This window comes from Dermochelys coriacea, chromosome 6, assembly GCF_009764565.3.
Source record: "Dermochelys coriacea isolate rDerCor1 chromosome 6, rDerCor1.pri.v4, whole genome shotgun sequence".
NCBI classification, from domain to species: domain Eukaryota; kingdom Metazoa; phylum Chordata; order Testudines; family Dermochelyidae; genus Dermochelys; species Dermochelys coriacea.
Genome location: NC_050073.1, coordinates 5,811,194 through 5,829,803, shown reverse-complemented (window position 1 = coordinate 5,829,803; position 18,610 = coordinate 5,811,194). Strand labels below are relative to the sequence as shown.

The 18,610-nt window shown below is 51.4% G+C and overlaps 1 protein-coding gene and 1 pseudogene across 2 annotated transcripts; one reads left to right on the top strand and one right to left on the bottom strand.

Moving 5' to 3' along the window:
* The window catches only part of LOC119856884, a 34,869-nt pseudogene extending 34,452 nt beyond the window's left edge, over positions 1 to 417 (bottom strand).
* A 65-nt stretch (positions 418 to 482) lies between these two features.
* On the top strand, positions 483 to 16,639 carry LOC119856551 (translational activator of cytochrome c oxidase 1). Of its 2 annotated transcripts, XM_043517323.1 has the most exons (7): positions 483 to 881; positions 1,829 to 1,903; positions 2,094 to 2,390; positions 3,127 to 3,233; positions 9,303 to 9,436; positions 14,504 to 14,678; positions 15,620 to 16,639. In XM_043517323.1, the coding sequence occupies exons 3-7, from the start codon at positions 2,129 to 2,131 to the stop codon at positions 15,818 to 15,820; spliced, it is 879 nt and encodes a 292-aa protein (XP_043373258.1). In that variant the 5' UTR covers positions 483 to 881; positions 1,829 to 1,903; positions 2,094 to 2,128; the 3' UTR covers positions 15,821 to 16,639. The 2 variants fall into 2 exon arrangements, with proteins under 2 accessions (XP_043373258.1, XP_043373257.1); XM_043517322.1 differs by lacking the exon at positions 1,829 to 1,903 and having other exon boundaries at positions 483 to 882; positions 2,024 to 2,390.
* Positions 16,640 to 18,610: the final 1,971 nt, after the last annotated feature.

Below are 18,610 nucleotides of genomic sequence, written 5' to 3'. Positions count from 1 at the left end.
TGGTGGAATCTCCATCCTTAGAGGTTTTTGTCCATCCTTGACAAAGCCCTGGCTGGGATGATGTAGTTGGGGATTGGTCCTGCTTTGCGCAGGGGGTGGGACTCGATGGCCTCCTGAGGACCCTTCCACCCCTGAGATTCTAGGATTCTATAAAGGGGCCGCGCCCGGCTCTGCGTGTCCGCCCGGCCAGGCCCCAAAGCAGCTCCCCGACCCCAGCCTGGCCGCGCGGAGCCGCTCCCTGCCCTGGGGCAGCGCCCAGCCCCGGGGTCACTAGCGCGGGACCAGCCCGTGCCCGGCCGGGGAGTCCCCGCCCCGCGTCCTACCCGCGCCGGCCCCGCTGCAGCCATCGCCGGGCTCCGGCCCCGGCCGCTTCCTGCGCACGGGCAGCTCGCGGCTGGGACCCAGGGGGGCCGGGCTGGCTCGGGAAGGCCCCGCCCCGCTCCAGCCCCGCGGCGCTGCCCGCCCCCGGCTCAAGGGCCCCGGCCCCGGCTCAGCGACCTTGCGGCCCAGCGGCGCGCCCCGCACGCCTGGCTCCCGAGTCCGGCCGCTGCGGCGCTCGCTGCAGCCGGTCCCCGGGCGATAGGAGCCCGTTGCAGGGCAGGCAGGTGCCCGCCCCTGGGCTGGGCGTGGGGCCCCGCTGCGCCGCGGGGAGCGGGGAGCCCGGACGCCTGGGTCCTCCCCCGGCTCTGGGAGGGGAGCGGGGACTAGTGGGCACGAGCGGGCCCCGGCCAGGCTGCGCAGCGTGTGTGTCACAGTGAGGGACGGGTCGGGCTGGGTAGGTGTGTTACAGGGGCTCACACACCCGGCTGCTGTGTGTGTGTGTGTGTGTTAGAGGAAGCCAGTGTATGTATGAGCGTTACAGGAGCTCACACTTGGCTGTAGTGTGTGTGTGTTTCAGGGGGGCTGAGCAGTGCGTGTGTTATGTGTGTGTGTGTGTGTGTGTGACAGGGGGGCTGAGCAGTGCGTGTGTTATGTGTGTGTGACAGGAGGTCCCACCCAGCTGTGTGTGTGTGTGTGTGTCTCAGGGGGGCTGAGCAGTGCGTGTGTTGTGTGTGTGTGTGTGTGTGTGTGTGTGTGCCAGGGGGGCTGAGCAGTGCATGTGTTGTGTGTGTGTGACAGGAGGTCCCACCCAGCTGTGTGTGTGTGTGTGTGTCTCAGGGGGGCTGAGCAGTGCGTGTGTTGTGTGTGTGTGACAGGGGGGCTGAGCAGTGCGTGTGTTGTGTGTGTGTGTGTGTGACAGGGGGGCTGAGCAGTGCGTGTGTTGTGTGTGTGTGTGTGTGTGTGTGACAGGGGGGCTGAGCAGTGCATGTGTTGTGTGTGTGTGACAGGAGGTCCCACCCAGCTGTGTGTGTGTGTGTGTGTTTCAGGGGGGCTGAGCAGTGCGTGTGTTATGTGTGTGTGTCAGGAGGTCCCACCCAGCTGTGTGTGTGTGTGTGTGTGTCTCAGGGGGGCTGAGCAGTGCGTGTGTTGTGTGTGTGTGACAGGGGGGCTGAGCAGTGCGTGTGTTGTGTGTGTGTGTGTGTGTGACAGGGGGCTGAGCAGTGCGTGTGTTGTGTGTGTGTGTGTGTGTGTGTGACGGGGGGCTGAGCAGTGCATGTGTTGTGTGTGTGTGACAGGAGGTCCCACCCAGCTGTGTGTGTGTGTGTGTGTTTCAGGGGGGCTGAGCAGTGCGTGTGTTATGTGTGTGTGTCAGGAGGTCCCACCCAGCTGTGTGTGTGTGTGTGTGTGTCTCAGGGGGGCTGAGCAGTGCGTGTGTTGTGTGTGTGTGTGACGGGGGCTGAGCAGTGCGTGTGTTGTGTGTGTGTGACAGGAGGTCCCACCCAGCTGTGTGTGTGTGTGTGTTTCAGGGGGGCTGAGCAGTGCGTGTGTTGTGTGTGTGTGACAGGAGGTCCCACCCAGCTGTGTGTGTGTGTGTGTTTCAGGGGGGCTGAGCAGTGCGTGTGTTATGTGTGTGTGTCAGGAGGTCCCACCCAGCTGTGTGTGTGTGTGTGTGTGTCTCAGGGGGGCTGAGCAGTGCGTGTGTTGTGTGTGTGTGTGACAGGGGGGCTGAGCAGTGCGTGTGTTGTGTGTGTGTGACAGGAGGTCCCACCCAGCTGTGTGTGTGTGTGTGTTTCAGGAGCTCACCCCCATGTCCCTGCCCAGCGCCATGGGGAGGGCAGCTGCCCCCTACAGATGTTGTGTTCTGACCTCGGTGCTGGCGCTGAAGGAGCTGGCGCCCAGGCTGGCTGCCCCTGCCCCCCGCTCATCGTGCCGGGCCCTGCACACCTCAGGTGCCACCCCCGCCGGCCACAACAAATGGTCCAAGGTGAAGCACATCAAGGGCCCACGGGACGCCGAGCGCAGCCGGCTCTTCCAGAAACTCACCATGCTGCTGCGCTTTGCTGTGAAAGGTACCGAGGGGGAGAGACGGTTCCTGTGCGTGACCCAGCCCCAGCCAGAGGGAGCACTACAGAGCCCTGCCAGCTTCCCAGAGCCCCACAGGCCCCGCCACAGCCAGAGGGGGCGCTGCGGAGACATCCCAGCCTCCCAGCACCTGATGGGGCCCAGCCCTAGCCAGAGGCTGTGGCTACAGAGCCCTGCCAGCCTAGCCTTGACCACTAGCACTGCCCCTGCTGCGCCTAACCCCAGCACCCCCTAATCTCTGTTAACCCAAAGCCAGCACCCTCCCTGGCTGCTGGAGAAGAGGATGCTGGTCTATGGGGTAGCATCCCCCCTTCTCATCCTTTCTCCACTGGATCTTTCCTTTGTCCCATAGCACCTCCCCTAAGGTGGCTGGGTCTGTGCTCCACTCTAGCAGCTGTTTTGCATAAGAGGGGGACAGTCCAGTCACTGTGGTTCAGGCAGCCTGAGGTGGCTGAAGAGGGGAAGGGCCTTGGGACAGGTGGTTTGGGGCAGGGAGGGTCACCAGGGACCTCAGGACTCCTGGGTCCCATCCTCAGATCTGGAAGGCGGATAGTGGGTTAGAAGGGGGGGTCTCAGAGTCAGGACACCTGGATTCTATCCCTGGCTCTTGGAGAGGAGTGGAGGCTGATGGGTTATAGCAGTGGAGGCGGGGAGTCAGGACTGCCCTGGAATGGGATCCCAGCCATGTTTCCCTTGTGATGCCCCCTTTCTCTCCTATTGCAGAGGGGGGACCCAACCCTGATCTCAACACCAACCTGGCCAACATCATCGAGCAGTGCCGGAGCAAGAGCATGCCCAAAGCATCCATTGAGGCGGCCATCAAGGGAGGGGTATGTAGCCGGGTCTTGCCAGCCCAGCTCATGGGGCAGAGGGGCTCATGGGCTGCAGCCTTGATGTATTCTCTGGGCCAGGCCAGGCTATGCAAAGGGGCGTTGGGAGCCTTGAATGAGAGAGCAAGACTGGGCTTTTGGCTATGGTGCTGGGCTGGGCTACAGGACTTGTGGTTTTTATTCCTAGCTCTGCCACTTGCTCCCTCTGACCTTGGGCAAGTCACTTGGGTCATAGGGAATTGCCAGACTGGATCAGAGCAGAGGTGTGTCCACTCCAGTATCCTATTTCCAGCACCAGGGGCTGCAGAGGCAGGTGTAAAAATCCCGCAGTAGCAGATGTGGGGATAAGTTAGGTCTCAGTTTGGTCTGTAATAGTTACAGTCAGCTCAAGCCCTGAAGCAGGAGGTTTAATATCCCTGCCAGAAGTTGTTTACATTAATTATTCCAACTCTGGATGTTCTTGTGGTCCATAGAAATATCCAGTTCCTCTTTGAATCTTGCTAAGTTCTTACCCCCTGTGACATCATGTGGCAGTGAGTTCCACAGGATAATCACCCATTGCGTGAAAAAGTATTTTCTATGATCAGCTTTGAATTTCCCACCTTTTATTTTACTGAACATCCTCTAGTCCTTGTGTTACGAGTAGAGATGATTGGGAAACAGAATGTCCATCCCGTGAGAAATTCTGACACTTCTAAATTTGTTTTCATTCTGAATCAGATTAGAAAATTTAGATTTTAAAATGTTTAGTGGAAAGAAAATTCAGACAATACAATTCAGACACACTGAATTATTTCCTTTCACTAATGCCATAACCTTGTAATTTAATATAAAATATTAAACCTACATTGAAATTTAATATAATATAATGTAAAATTGGAATGAACTGGAACAATACAGTGAAAATGAAGTGTTACCTTAGCAAAACACATTTTTGTATTCTTGAACTGAGAAAATTGAAGTGATTCATTTTCACATCAAATTTCATTGAAATTTACAAGCTCCTGTGAAATGTTTAGATTCTAACAAAACTACCTTTTCCAATGGAAGACTGTTTTGCTACCAGTGTTTTGACTATCTGTGGTTATAGGGTGGGGAGAGCAGATGCTCTCAATCATAGCCCTCAGTTAGCTCAAGAGCATCCCCGACTTCAAGCTGCCCCATCTTGGAATTGTATAAAGGGACTTGGTTCTCAGGAAGTGCCAGGGTCCTGGTCTCTGGAAGTCGCACTCCTTTATGCCCTCTCAAATTGGGGCCCCAACCCTGTTTGGGCCCCAAAATAAGTGGCCTGCCTCCATTTCCCCCTGAGTCTATTCAACCCTAGGGTTAGGGTTGAAACATACCTGTCATAGACCCAGGACAGCCCAACAGCGAACATGTAATAAATTTGGCTTTGGTTTGTCTGTGCCTCAGTTTCCCCATTTGCAAATAGGGTCTGAGATAATAAACCCATTCGTATTTGCCCAATCAAAAGTCACCCAGTTGCAAAACACACACACGTGCACAGGGGTGAAGACTTCAAAATGAACTAGAGCAAATGGAAAAATCTCCCACCCCACCCCGGTATTGCTACCGGTAACTTTTGATTGGTTAGTTTGGTCACACAGTACTGTTATGTTTTTCTGGGGGGCAGGGGGAATGTGCATCTAATCTTCTTCTCTTGTAAATTCATTTTTGAAAATGTCCTGGTTCAAAAAATGTATCGGGGGGGGAGGGAGGGCGGCTTGTTTCAGAGGGCGGGAAAAAGAATAGCAAAAATAATTGTGAAAGATTTAGTGAAAACTCAAGTACTATTGCACAAGAATAGCCTGTGGTGCCCATTTTCTCCACCCTGTGTCCTGTCTATTTAGATTATACGTTCTTTGAGGCAGGGACTGTCAACTACTTGGTGTATCTGTGCAGCACTTGTTGCGATGGGGGACCTGATCTTGGTCGCCATGTATCTGTCCATGCCCGGGGACTTTTTCTCAATCACCATGTGTCAGAGCAGCGCCCCGCAGAATGGGGACCAAATCTCAGTTCCGAGATGTCTCTGCCGTGCCCAGTGGGACAGGCCTATGCTCTTAGTCATGGTGTGTCTGTGCTGGGTCCAGCCTTGTTCACCATGAGTCTAAGTTCCCCGTAAGCTGTGCAGCCATGCAGCAGTCTATTTAATGCCGTGCAGGCGCTTAGGGAAGCAGCCTGGGAACCTACAGGGGGAGGGGTGCCCCTCCCCCAGCCCCAACTCACCCTGTGGCCCAGGCCTGGCCGCGGCCAGATCAAGCCCAGGTGCGAGCAGGGCGGCACAGACCCAGCTGAAGCCGGATCGGGCGCAGGCAGGGTGGCACAGACCCAGCTGCAGCCGGATTGGGCCCAGGCCCGGCCCGGCCCTGCTGGGGCCATGGGGAGGGATGCCTATCCTCCAGCCCCAGAGCTCCCATGGCGGGGATAGGCACCTCCCCCTCCCCCCCGCCAAGCCCAGGTGTTGCTGTGGGGAGAGAGCACTGGGGGGGAAAGTCCTCTTTCCCCGCAGTAGCCCTGGAGCACCCTCCTGCACCCCAAACCCCTCAGCTCCACCCCAGAGCCTGCACCCCCAGCCAGAGCCCTCACTCCCTGCACCCAACCTTCTGCCCCAGCCCTGATACCCTCATCCCCGGCCCCACCCCAGAGCCTGCACCACCAGCCAGAGCCCTCACACCCCTGCACCGCAGCCCTCTGCCCCAGCCCCCTCCCACAAGAACCCCTCATCCCCACTCCCACCACATGGATTTTGTTACATGCACCAATATGAAGATGATGTGTCACACACCACCTCCATATTGGTGCACATAACAAAATTCATTCTGCACACTGGTGGGAAAAATTAGAGGGAGTACTGCCATGGGTACGTCTACACAGCAATGTAATACCTGTGGCTGGGCTGGGTCAGCTGTCTTGAGCTCATGGGGCTTGGGCTGTAAGGCTATAAGAGGCCACGTAGACATTTGGGCTTGGGCTGAAATCTAGGCTCTGGGTGCTGTCAGTGATAGGAGACTGGGCTAGATGGACCTAGATCGTCAGGCTCAACGGGTAGTGATCAACGGCTCAATGTCTAGTTGGCAGCCGGTATCAAGCAGAGTGCCTCAGGGGGTCTGTCATGGGGCCGGTTTTGTTCAACATCTTCATTAACGATCTGGATAATGGGATGGATTGCAGCCTCAGCAAGTGATGACACTAAGCTGGGGGGAGAGGTAGATACGCAGATGACACTAAACTGGGGGGAGAGGTAGGTACGATGGAGGGTAGGGATAGGGTCCAGAGTGACCTAGACAAATTGGAGGATTGGGCTAAAAGAAATCTGATGATGTTCAACAAGGACAAGTGCAGAGTCCTGCACTTAGGACGGAAGAATCCCATGCACCGCTACAGGCTGGGGACCGACTGGCTAAGCGGCAGTTCTTCAGAAAAAGACCTAGGGATTACAGTGGACAGGAAGCTGGATATGAGTCAGCAGTGTGCCCTTGTTGCCAAGAAGGCTAATGGCATATTGGGCTGCATTAGTAGGAGCATTGCCAGCAGATCAAGGGAAGTGATTGTTCCCCTCTATTTGGCACTGGTGAGGCCACACCTGAAGTATTGCATCCAGTTTTGGGCCCTCCCACTACAGAAGGGATGTGGACAAATTGGAGAGAGTCCAGCGGAGGGCAACAGAAATGATTAGTGGGCTGGGGCACATGACTTACGAGGAGAGGCTGAGGGAACTGGGGTTATTTAGTCTGCAGAAGAGAAGAGTGAAGGGGGATTTGATAGCAGCCTTCAGTTTCCTGAAGGGGGGTTCCAAAGAGGATGGAGTTCGGCTGTTCTCAGTGGTGGCAGGTGACAGAACAAGGAGCAATGGGTTCAAGTTGCAGTTGGGGAGGTCTAGGTTGGATATTAGGAAACACTATTTCACTAGGAAGATGGTGAAGCACTGGGATGGGTTATCTAGGGAAGTGGTGGAATCTCCGTCCTTAGAGGTTTTTGTCCATCCTTGACAAAGCCCTGGCTGGGATGATTTAGTTGGAGTTGGTCCTGCCTTGAACAGGGGGTTGGACTAGATGGCCTCCTGAGGTCTCTTCCAACCCTAATCTTCTAGGATTCTATGACCTTGGTGTTGACCCCATATGACAAAGCCTACAGTCTATTGCTCCCCAGGGCCCCCTCCTTTTCCCCAGTTTCCAGGTCTGATCAGTGCTCCACTCCATACCATAAAAATTCAGAGTGTTTCTATGGCTCCAGTTTGCCGTTGGGTCCCTCATGCATGTGTGTCCAGAGAGGAAGCAGGAGCCATTCCTGGGTAGTGCAGGAGCCACCAGTAACATATATCTGGGGCCTGGTGTTGGATGGAGACTTGGCCTTTATTGTTTAACCCCAGGCCTTCCTGTTAGTATATAGGCCTGTTTGTTAGCCTGGGGCAGAATTTTGGGCTTGTCTTTTGATGCTCTTATTACCTTTGCCCTTACTAATATTTGTGAACAAAGACACTGTGTGATACTTCCACCCAGCCAGATGGGCTTGTTAGTACAATGAGAAGAGAGAGGGTTAAAAAGGTTACTGGGTATGGTGAGGAGTATAACGTATGAGCATATGTTGGAAGGCTGCCTGGCACTTCTCTCAAGCCAAGGTCAAGCAACTAGTTAGGAGGGGCAAGAGGGCATTGGTGGGAGGCATAAGAAACACTAAAGGCCAAAGAAAGTCCTGGCCTTGGCCAGAACACATCATTACTCCTTATCCCTCCCATGGGATACAAAAGAGGTGATACCACGACCCTCTGAAAAGGAACATGACCATACATAGTAAGGGGTGGGACCAGGGGTGGGACCAGGGGTGTGCACTGCCGGTATATTCAGGCCTGCTAAGGAGGTGGAAATAGGGAACGGGGACACAGCTAAAGGTTCTATGGCATCAGAGCCATGGATATGCTTGCTTGAAACTAACCCCAATAAACATTGCATTGCCTGCAATGTTCCCTCTAAGTTTTTTCCATCCATGTGCGGAATAAATTTTATTATGTGCACCAAGGTATGTGGGGATGTGCTCCACCAGTGGAAACAAAAACCCTAGATGTTTTTATTTATTTATTTATTTATTTATATTTAACAGTTACCAGGGATAATTACTCCAGCCAGGACCGGTTAGGCATTTTAGAACTCACTACTCAAAGAATTAAATTTAAATGTAAGAGAGAACTAAAAATTATTAAATGCATAGACCGGTCAAAACACTAAAATAACACACTTTAAAAGAATAAAATTACAGAGAATATGTGCACATTGCAGGAAGTACCAAGAAGTAACAACAACACAAGTATGTGTTGGGAGGTGAGTGTGAACGAGACTGTGCATGTGTATATGAGAGAGAGATGCACACAGATTCTGCGTGTGTGTGTGAGAGAGAGACAGACAGACTGTGTGTGTGTGTGTGTGTGACACAGACAGACTCTGTGTGTGTGCTGGCTGCTGGAGAAAGCCATGCACTGTCTCTTTAAGACACTCACTGAAAGCTCTCCTGCTCTGTCCTGAGCCCTGTTTCGCCTCCCGTGCTCTGCGGAGACTGAGACGGGCTACAGGGGGAGGGGGAGTGTGTGTGTGTGTGTGTGTGTGTGTGTGTGAAAGACTGAGACTTGTGAGCTGGCTGCTGGGGAAATCTCAGGAACTGTGCACTCTCCCTTTACGAAAGGTACCCAGCCACTCACCATTCAGACCTCAGACCGCAGCAGCTCCGAGTCCTGAGCCAGGCTGTCCCCTCTGCTCTGCTCTGTGGAGATGGGGTACTGGGGGAGGGGAACATCCTGACATCAGCACCCTCCACCCTGGTCTGCATAGTCAGCAGGAGGATCTCGGGAGCAGCTGCAGGACAGAGCAATGTGAGGGGAGGGGCACCTGAACACATGTTGCTGGCTATGCAGGGAACACAGATTGCCTGCATTTTGGACTTCCAGTCTTCTGCTTTCTGTCTGCATGACAAGAACCAGGGGTGGGGTAGGTGGGGTGTGTGTGAAGGGAAAGCCTCCTAACACCTCCCAAGACATAAGCCCAGCTGCAGAGCTGAATCTGCCCCTTCTTGCTGCAGGAGAAAGGGAAGAGCTCCTCGTACCTGGTCTACGAAGCCAGAGGCCCTGGGGGATCTGCGCTACTCATTGAGGTGCTGACGGACAATGCAAAGCGAGCCTACCAGGATATCCGGCTCATCCTGAGCCGCAATGGGTCAGTCCTTCCCTGCCGAGCCCGACAATCCTGCATTTCATTGCACAAAGGCCCTTCCCGTGCTCCATGCAATGACCAAACCCGACGCTTCTGGGTCTTAAAACATGAGTGTCTCGTGGTTGAGATAAACACAATGCATGAGTTCAATTAAACAGCCCCTTAGCGCGAACCCGAGTCAGACGCAGGTGTCCAGTTGCAGTGTAGACATAACCTGGGATTCAGCTCGAGCTGGTAGGGGTGGTGATGTCATCTGAATCCCTATCTTTGGCCTGGTCTGGTCAGGACATCCCTGAGGATTAGGATGAAAGGGGTCTGGGTCCAATAGTCTCCATCTGTTCTTCCCGTATTTCCCCCTAAATTGCTTTAAGGACCCCAGAATGTACCGATGCATGGAATAGCCCAGCCCCTTGTTATTCTGTTCAGCAATTAGGCCTAATTTCCGATTCACCAATTTTGGTTCATTAATTTCTAGTTCTACATCTTTGGTGTTTAGCAAGGATGATTTCAATATAGCCCTTGAGTTATACTAGTCTGACTTTTTTTGTTTTAGACTACTTCATTCTTTTTGTCTCTTTCATACCTTTTCCCCTCACCGCTTGTCATTAGGGCAAATATAGTGCCAATCTATAAAAAGGGAAATAAGGAAAACCCAGGGAATTACAGACCAATCACCTTAACTTCAGTACCTGGAAAGATAATAGAGAAACGAATTAAGCAATCAATTTGCAAACACCTAGAAGATAAGAAGGTGATAAGTAACAGTCAGCATGGATTTGTCGAGAACAAATCGTGTCAAATCAACTTAATAGCTTTCTTTGACAGGGTAACAAGCCATGTGGCTAGTGGGGGAAGCAGTAGATGTGGTATATCTTGACTTTAGTAAGGATTTTGAAACTGTCTTGCATGACCTTTTCATAAACAAACTAGGGAAATACCACCTAGATGGAGCTAGGCGAGTGCATAACTGGTTGGAAAAATGTTCCCAGAGTAGTTATCACTGGTTCATAGTCAATTTGGAAGGGCATATCAAGGGAGGGTTCCACAGGGATAACTTCTGAGTTTGGTTCTGTTCAATATCTTCATCAATTATTTAAATAATGGCATAGAAGAGAAGCGTGAGGGGGGATTTGATAGCAGCCTTCAATTACCTGAAAGAGGGTTCCAGAAAGAATGGAGCTTGGCTGTTCCCAGTGGTGGCAGATGACAGAACAAGGAGCGATGGTCTCAAGTTGCAGTTGGGGAGGTCTAGGTTGGATGTTAGGAAACACTATTTCACTAGGAGCATGGGGAAGCACTGGAATGGTTACCTGGGGAGGTGGTGGAATCTCCATCCTTTGAGGTTTTTAAGTCCCGGCTTGAAAAAGCCCTGGCTGGGATGATTTAGTTGGTGTTGGCCCTGATTTGAGGAGGGGATTGGACTAGATGACCTCCTAAAGTCTCTTCCAATCCTAATCTTTGATTCTATGACTGCTGCAAAAAAGGGAACGTTTTTCTGGGATGTATTAGCAGGAGTGTTGTAAGCAAGACACAAGAAATAATTCTTCTACTCTACTGCAGTGCTGATTAAGCCTCAACTGGAGTATTGTGTCCAGTTCTGGGCGCCACATTTCAGGAAAGATGTGGACAAATTGGAGAAAGTCCAGAGAAGAGCGGCAAAAATGATTAAAGATCTAGAAAACGTGACCAATGAGGGAAGATTGAAAAAACTGGGTTTGTTTAGTCTGCAGAAGAGAAAACAGAGAGAGAACATAACAGTTTTCAAGTATATAACAGGTTGTCACAAGGAGAAGGGAGAAAAATTGTTCTCCTTAGTCCTGTCCTCAGAGGTTATCGCTGTGCCTCAGTGGGTCGTAACTGAGAATACCAAATTCAGGACAAACTGCTGAGAAATAGGGCAGACACACTCCAAAACTGGTGGTTATTCTTCCATAAGAGAAACCGAACCAGCAACAAAATTAAACTTCTGTCTCACCACACTGGCTAACGAAAAGTCAGAACTGCAGCCTCCTTAGGCATTCCAGTCCTTTTTTCAACACCCAGACACTTGACTTAATGAGGAGTGGTTATTCAAAACCAATTTTATCAACCAAAGGGTTCTTCTGAGCCCAAAGAAGGAGCCACATACCCAGGTCAATATATAACTCAGATTTTACCCAATAATCACACTCTTGACAATCCTTTAGTATCTAATATCTAAAGGTTTATTTATAAGAGAAAAGAAAAAGGTGAGAGTTAAAATTGGTTAAAGGAATCAAATACATACACATGTTGCAAAGTTCTTGTATCAGGCTTGAAATAAACCGCTGGCCTGTTAAGTCTCTGGTTGCTTCCAAATGATTGGAAGGTCCTCAGTCCTTTGGATGCTCCCGTTAGTATAAGTCCATAGTCCAGAGATCACAGCAGGAAAGAGGCAAAATTGAGATGTTTCCAGGGCCTTTTATAGCTTCTGCCCTATGTAGGGAAACCCATTGTTCCAAGCAAAGCCCTCAGCACAATCTGTTTAAAAGTACAGGCGCAAGATGGAGTTCAGCACCACATGATCTAGTCCAGGAGTTCTCAAAGTGGGGGTCGGGACCCCTCAGGAGGTTGTGAGGTTATTACATGGGGAGGTCACAAGCTTCAGCCTCCACCTCAAACCCTGCTTTACCTCCAGCATTTATAATGGTGTTAAATATATATAAAACATGTTTTTAATTTATAAGGGGAGTCACACTCAGAGGCTTGCTGTGTGAAAGGGTCACAAGTACAAAAGTTTGAGAACCACTGATCTAGTCATATGCCCTTGCAGGCTTCAATGAGTCATAGCAGGGGCCATTAGCAATATTCTGGCTGGAAAGTTCATCAGGTGGGGATAAGCTTCTGCCATGGCCCATTGTATTTTTTGATGGGTCATCAACTTGAATACTCCATTCATAATGTGCTGGCTAGACTGGATGTAAATATCTTGTGGGTATTACCACAGGAGCAAACACATTTGAAATACAGGTACATAGTCAATATTCATAACTTCAGATACTAAAACGATACATGCATACAAATAGGATAATCATAGTCAGCAAACCATAACCTTTCCATTGACACCTTACATGACATACTTGTATAAGATTTATAGCAATTATATAACCATGGTAGCAACAATAATATACCTAATCATATTTTAATCAGATAACGTCACAAGAATAAGAAACAACTGGCTTAAATTGCAGCAAGGGCAGTTTAGGTTGGACATTAGGAAAAACTTCATAACTGTCAGGGTGGTTAACCACTGGAATAAATTAGCTGGGAATGTTGTGGAATCTGCATCATTGGAGATTTTTAAAAGCAGGTTAGACAAACAGCTGTCAGGTATGGTCTAGATCAGCGTTTCTCAAACGGGGGTCCATGGACCCCTGGGGGTCCCCGAGGATACCCCAGGGTGTCCGCAGGCCCCACTGATCAACTTCTCCCCGTCCCTCCCAAAACTCCTTCCCCCTTCCTCCCAGCACCTCCTGCACGCTAAAGATCGGGGGTGCAGCAGGGCTAAGGCAGGCTTCCTACATGCCCTGGCTCCACATCATTCCTGGATGTGGTCAGCAAGTCCCTGTGGCCCCTGGGGGGGCCATGGGCTCTCCACACGCTGCCCCTGCCCTGAGCACTAACTCCGCAGCTCCCATTGGCTGGAAACTGCAGCGAATTGAAGCTGCGGGGGCAGTGCCTGCGGGCAGGGGCAGCACGTGGAAATCCTCTGGCCCCCCCCACCTAGGAGCCACTGCCAGAGGGATGTGCTGGTCGCTTTCGGAAGCCGCCCGAGGTAAGCGCCGCCTGGACAGAGCCTATACCCCCAGCCCATAGCCCACACCCAGGATCCAAAATCCCTCCCAGAGCCCGAACCCCCTTGTGCACCCCAACACCGTGCCCCAGCCTGGTGAAAGTGAGTGAGGGTGGGAGAGAGCGAGCGACGGAAGGAGCGGAGTGGAGTGAGCTGAGGGTGGAGTGAGCGAGGGGCAGGGCCTCAGAGAAGGAGCAGGGCAGGGGCATGGCCTCAGGGAAGTGGGCAGGGCAAGGGCAGAGTGTGGGGACTTGGGGATCCCTGAAAATGTTTAAATCAAAATGGGGGTCCTTGGGTTGCTAAAGTTTGAGAACCGCTGGTCTAGATAATACTTAGTCTTGCATTGAGTGCAGGGCACTGGACTAGCTGAACTCTCAAGGTCCCTTCCAGTCCTATGATTATATAGAGTACTGTGACATCTTACGAATTTTTACATTTTTTTTTACAGTTGATCTCACAATTATGGTAAATTTGCCAGCCCACTTATCACAACACATCTCTGGGTGGACTCTTATATCCGTGCAAGAAAGGCTTAATTGGAGGTAGCTTAAACCTCTTCCCAAACCATTTACATTGTTATGGATTCAGAGAATAGCTGCAAGAGCAATCTGGGGGCTGGAAACCTGCCTCATAGCGAAGGACCGAAGGAGCTCGATCAATGTAGTTTATCTCGGAGAAGGTTAAGAGGTCATGTGATCCTGGTCTATAAGCACTGACATGGGGAGGGGATTTCTGAGAGCAGAGGGTTCTTCAACCTTCAGACAAAAGCAGAGTGAGATCCACTGGCTGGGAGCTGAAGGGAGACAAATTCAGGCTGGAACAAGGAGCTCATGGTTACCAGGGAGGGGAATGAACCACTGGAATAGCTCCCCAAGGGACGATGTGGATTCTCCATCACTGGGAGTCTGTCAGGGGAGATGAGATGTCTTTTTTTCAAAGCCCTGCTCTAGCTCAGCCAGGAGTTACTGGGCTGGAGGCAGGAATCACTGGAGGAGATTCTCTGGTCTGGGTTAGGCAGGAGGCTGGGCTGGATGGGCACAATCGGCCTTTGACATCTCTGGGATAAATTCAGTACACTGGGAGCTTCGAGCTCTCTCTGTGAGGCAGGTGATTCGTTCTTGTGGCTCTTCTCTGAGCCCTTCCTCGCTTGTCTCTATCCTGTGCAAAGCACGAACCCCCTGGACCAGCATCCAGGAATGGTCTCTCATGCTATATAGAAGTGACTCCCTGTCCCTTGATGTCCCCCTTTTCCCATGCAGGGCGCAGATGTCCGAGGGGGCCCGGCACAGCTTTGACAAGAAGGGGGTGATCACAGTCAGTGGGCAGGACTGTCAGCAGAGGCCAGTGGCCCTAGAGCAGGCCCTGGAGCTGGCGATCGAGGCTGGGGCCCAGGATGTGTGGGAAGAAGATGAGGAGGAGCGAGCAGTTCTGAAGGTGGGTGTGTGTTAGCCAGGGAGCCCCTGTCTTAGTGGCAAGTCCATTGTGGCCCTTGCCGCAGGGCAGACTGCTGGGAGAATGTGGGACTCCGGAGTGAGAGATACCATCAGCCAATGGGGGGCAGCAGCTGATGTAATTGCTCAGGCACCAATCAGGGCCCACCTGGTGCTAATCTGGCTCAGGGGACAGGTGCGGAGATATGTGGGGATCTGGCTGGTTCTGATCCAGCCCAGGTGACAGGGGAGATATATAAGGGACTGGCTGTTGCTGATCTGGCCAGGGGAGGGGAGGAATTGTGGGGATCTGGCACTGCTCCGGCCCAGGGGAGGGGAGAGGTGTGGGGGTCTGGCTGGTGTGGCTCTGGCTCAGGGGGATTATACACAGGATCCCTGGGAGGCATTGGGAGGATATGCTTTGCATTTACCCTCGAGAATGCTATGGGAGCATAAGGAGGTTGTAAACTCGCCCCTGCCAGGGTCTTCCCTGGCTGGCATGGGCATCGCACGCTGCCCTCTGTCCCATTCCCTGCTTCCCCAGCGGGGACTGTGTCTGAGTGAAAGCTGCCCCAAGCCTGCTGTAGCATACACCTAGGGGCTCGTCCTGTATGCCCTGTCCCACTGGAGTGACTGCATGGGCCCCCCTTTGCTGCTGTTATGCCTGGGGTGGGGCAAGGTTAAATCTCCTGGAGCCGCGGTGCAGGGACAGGGTGAATGGGGATCAGACAGCGAGATAGATGGTGGCCAGCACCAGGCACTGAACTGGCAACAGTCTGATCTGAAGAGGCAGGCTCTACAAATCAATCCCAGTGGGGGTGGCATGATCTGTTCAGCAAGCAACATGCTGTCTGTTCAGCGGATACCTATGCTGCGACCCAGAGGGCCAGCGAGCAGGTTTGCAGCCCCTCGCAGCCCCTGTCCTATCCTCTCCTCTCCCCTCAGTTTGTGTGTGAGGTGCCATCACTGCACCAGGTGCGGGAGAAGCTGGACTCACGGGGGCTACAGTCGCTCTCCACTGCCCTGGAGTTCATCCCCAATGCCAGGGTGCAGCTGTCAGAGGAGGAGATGGAGCGGGCATCCCAGCTGCTGGCCACGCTGGGCGACTGCCAGGAGGTGATCCGAGTCTACGACAACATCGAGTAGGGGCCAGCGCAGGGGGGTAGCAGATGGAAATCCGCCCAGATAGATGGTGACAAGGCATGTCGTTCCCAGCTTGGCCTAGTCCTGGCCTAAGATCAGCCCATATGAAGGGCAACGGTTGACAGCTCAGCTTGAGATCCTCTCGTATGGACGGCAACCCTTGTGTGGTTCACAGCTTGGTCTAGTCCATTGGATCAGGAGCCCCTGGGGCAACCAGTTCAGGCATCTGCCTCATCCTGCCCTGGGATTGGACCCCTGAACTCCACATGGTTTAGGTCTCAGCTCAAGATTGGGCTTAATTTGAGATTTCTTCCCAGGTTGAACCATCCCCATCGCTGTCAGGCCATTACTAACAGGTGCAGCTCTCTAGGTGCCAGCACTGGGTGCAGTCTGGCAGCACTCTCAGGAGCAGAAGCCCTTGCTCCTGAGGATGGGGCGTGTTCTCTGAGGCACCTGATGGCTCCTAACTCCGTCCCCTGGGATTCGTGACCTGAATGCTTCGGCTCCCCTCTTGAATCTGATCCAGCAGGCCTTCTGCAGTAAGCGTGATGCACTGGCACGTCCCCCTCCCCTTGCCTCTCTCCCATCATGGTGGGTGGAGGGAGCTTCCTCTGCACCCATATAGCACCGAATGCTCCGTGGATAAAGAGTAACACTGTGCCAAGGCGATGACAACCTACGGACTTAACACCTCCCTGTTGTGTGACCCCCTGTTCTCACCCCCAGTAGGAGAGCAATAGGGAGTGCACCCCACCCTCCAAATGTACTGTCTGGGGCGGGCTGCCTTTCCCTTACACTGCTTAATAAATGGTTTGCTTGTCAGTGCTGGGGAGACTCTATTTGGTACGTCCATCCAAATGCAAATGCACCAGGAAGGGCAGAGGGTGCAGCATTAGGAGAGGGGGCCTTTTGGGGGTCACAGAGTGTGGGTGTTGAATAAGCAGTTGACTGGCAGGTAAACAGAATGGTGACAAACTGTTAATGATTCAAAAGAGCCACAAGAATGATTTGAGGTCTGGAAAATCTGCTGTATAGTGAGAGAGTGGAGGAGCATGATCTATTTAGTGAAGAGAAGGTTAAGAGGTGATATGATCCTGGTCTGTAAGCACCTAAATGAGAAGGGAATTGCTGAGAGCAGAAGGCTGTTTAATTCCCAGACAAAGGCAGAGCAAAATCCACAGGATGGGAGCTGAAGGGAGACAAATTCAGGCTGGGAATAAGGGGCCAGTGTTTCTCAGGGAGGGGAATTCACCATTGGAACAGCTTCCCTATGAGGGGGTGGATTTTCCATTACTGGGAGTCTGTCAGTGGAGATGGGGTGTCTCTTTCTCAAAGTATGCAAGGTCCTGGAAAAAATTTTGAAGGAGAAATTAGTTAAGGACATTGAAGTCAATGGTAAATGGGACAAAATACAACATGGTTTTACAAAAGGTAGATCGTGCCAAACCAACCTAATCTCCTTTTTTGAAAAAGTAACAGATTTTTTAGATAAAGGAAATGCAGTGGATTTAATTTACCTAGATTTCAGTAAGGCATTTGATACCGTGCCACATGGGGAATTATTAGTTAAACTGGAGAAGATGGGGATCAATATGAACATCAAAAGGTGGATAAGGAATTGGTTAAAAGGGAGACTGCAACGGGTCCTACTGAAAGGAGAACTGTCAGGTTGGAGGGAGGTTTCCAGTGGAGTTCCTCAGGGATTGGTTTGGGACCAATCTTATTTAATCTTTTTATTACTGGCCTTGGCACAAAAAGTGGGAGTGTGCTAATAAAGTTTGCAGATGATACAAAGCTGGGAGGTATTGCCAATTTGGAGAAGGATGGGGATATTATACAGGAGGATCTGGATTACCTTGTAAACTGGAGTAAGAGTAATAGGATGAAATTTAATAGTGAGAAGTGTAAGGTTATGCATTTAGGGATTAATATCAAGAATTTTAGCTATAAGTTGGGGACGCATCAATTAGAAGTAACGGAAGAGGAGAAGGACCTTGGAGTATTGGTTGATCATAGGATGACTATGAGCTGCCAATGTGATATGGCTGTGAAAAAAGCTAATGTGGTTTTGGGATGCATCAGGAGAGGCATTTCCAGTAGGGATAAGGAGGTTTTAGTACCATTATACAAGGCACTGGTGAGACCTCACCTAGAATACTGTGTGCAGTTCTGGTCTCCCATGTTTAAAAAGGATGAATTCAAACTGAAGCAGGTACCGAGAAGGGCTACTAGGATGATCCGAGGAATGGAAAACTTGTTTTATGAAAGGAGACTTAAGGAGCTTGGCTTGTTTAGCCTAACTAAAAGAAGGTTGATGGGAGATATGATTGCTCTCTATAAATATATCAGAGGGATAAATACAGGAGAGGGAGAGGAATTATTTCAGCTCAGCACCAATGTGGACACAAGAACAAATGGGTATAAACTGGCCACCAGGAAGTTTAGACTTGAAATCAGATGAAGGTTTTTAACCATCAGAGGAGTGAAGTTTTGGAATAGCCTTCCAAGGGAAGCAGTGGGGGCAAAAGATCTATCTGGTTTTAAGATTCTACTTGATAAGTTTATGGAGGAGATGGTATGATGGGATAATGGGATTTTGGTAAGTAATTGATCTTTAAATATTCAGGGTAAATAGGACTAATCCCCTGAGATGGAATATTAGATGGATGGGATCTGAGTTACCCAGGAAAGAATTTTCTGTAGTATCTGGCTGGTGAATCTTGCCCATATGCTCAGGGTTTAGCTGATTGCCATATTTGGGGTCGGGAAGGAATTTTCCTTCAGGGCAGATTG

Bases quoted from the DNA above. Each gene is read 5' to 3' on its own strand.
- LOC119856551 (XM_043517323.1), top strand. From the start codon at position 2,129: ATGTCCCTGCCCAGCGCCATGGGGAGGGCAGCTGCCCCCTACAGATGT. The intron at 2,391-3,126 runs GTACCGAGGGGG...CTCCTATTGCAG, and splicing joins GCTGCGCTTTGCTGTGAAAG to AGGGGGGACCCAACCCTGAT. The intron at 14,679-15,619 runs GTGGGTGTGTGT...CTCTCCCCTCAG, and splicing joins AGGAGCGAGCAGTTCTGAAG to TTTGTGTGTGAGGTGCCATC.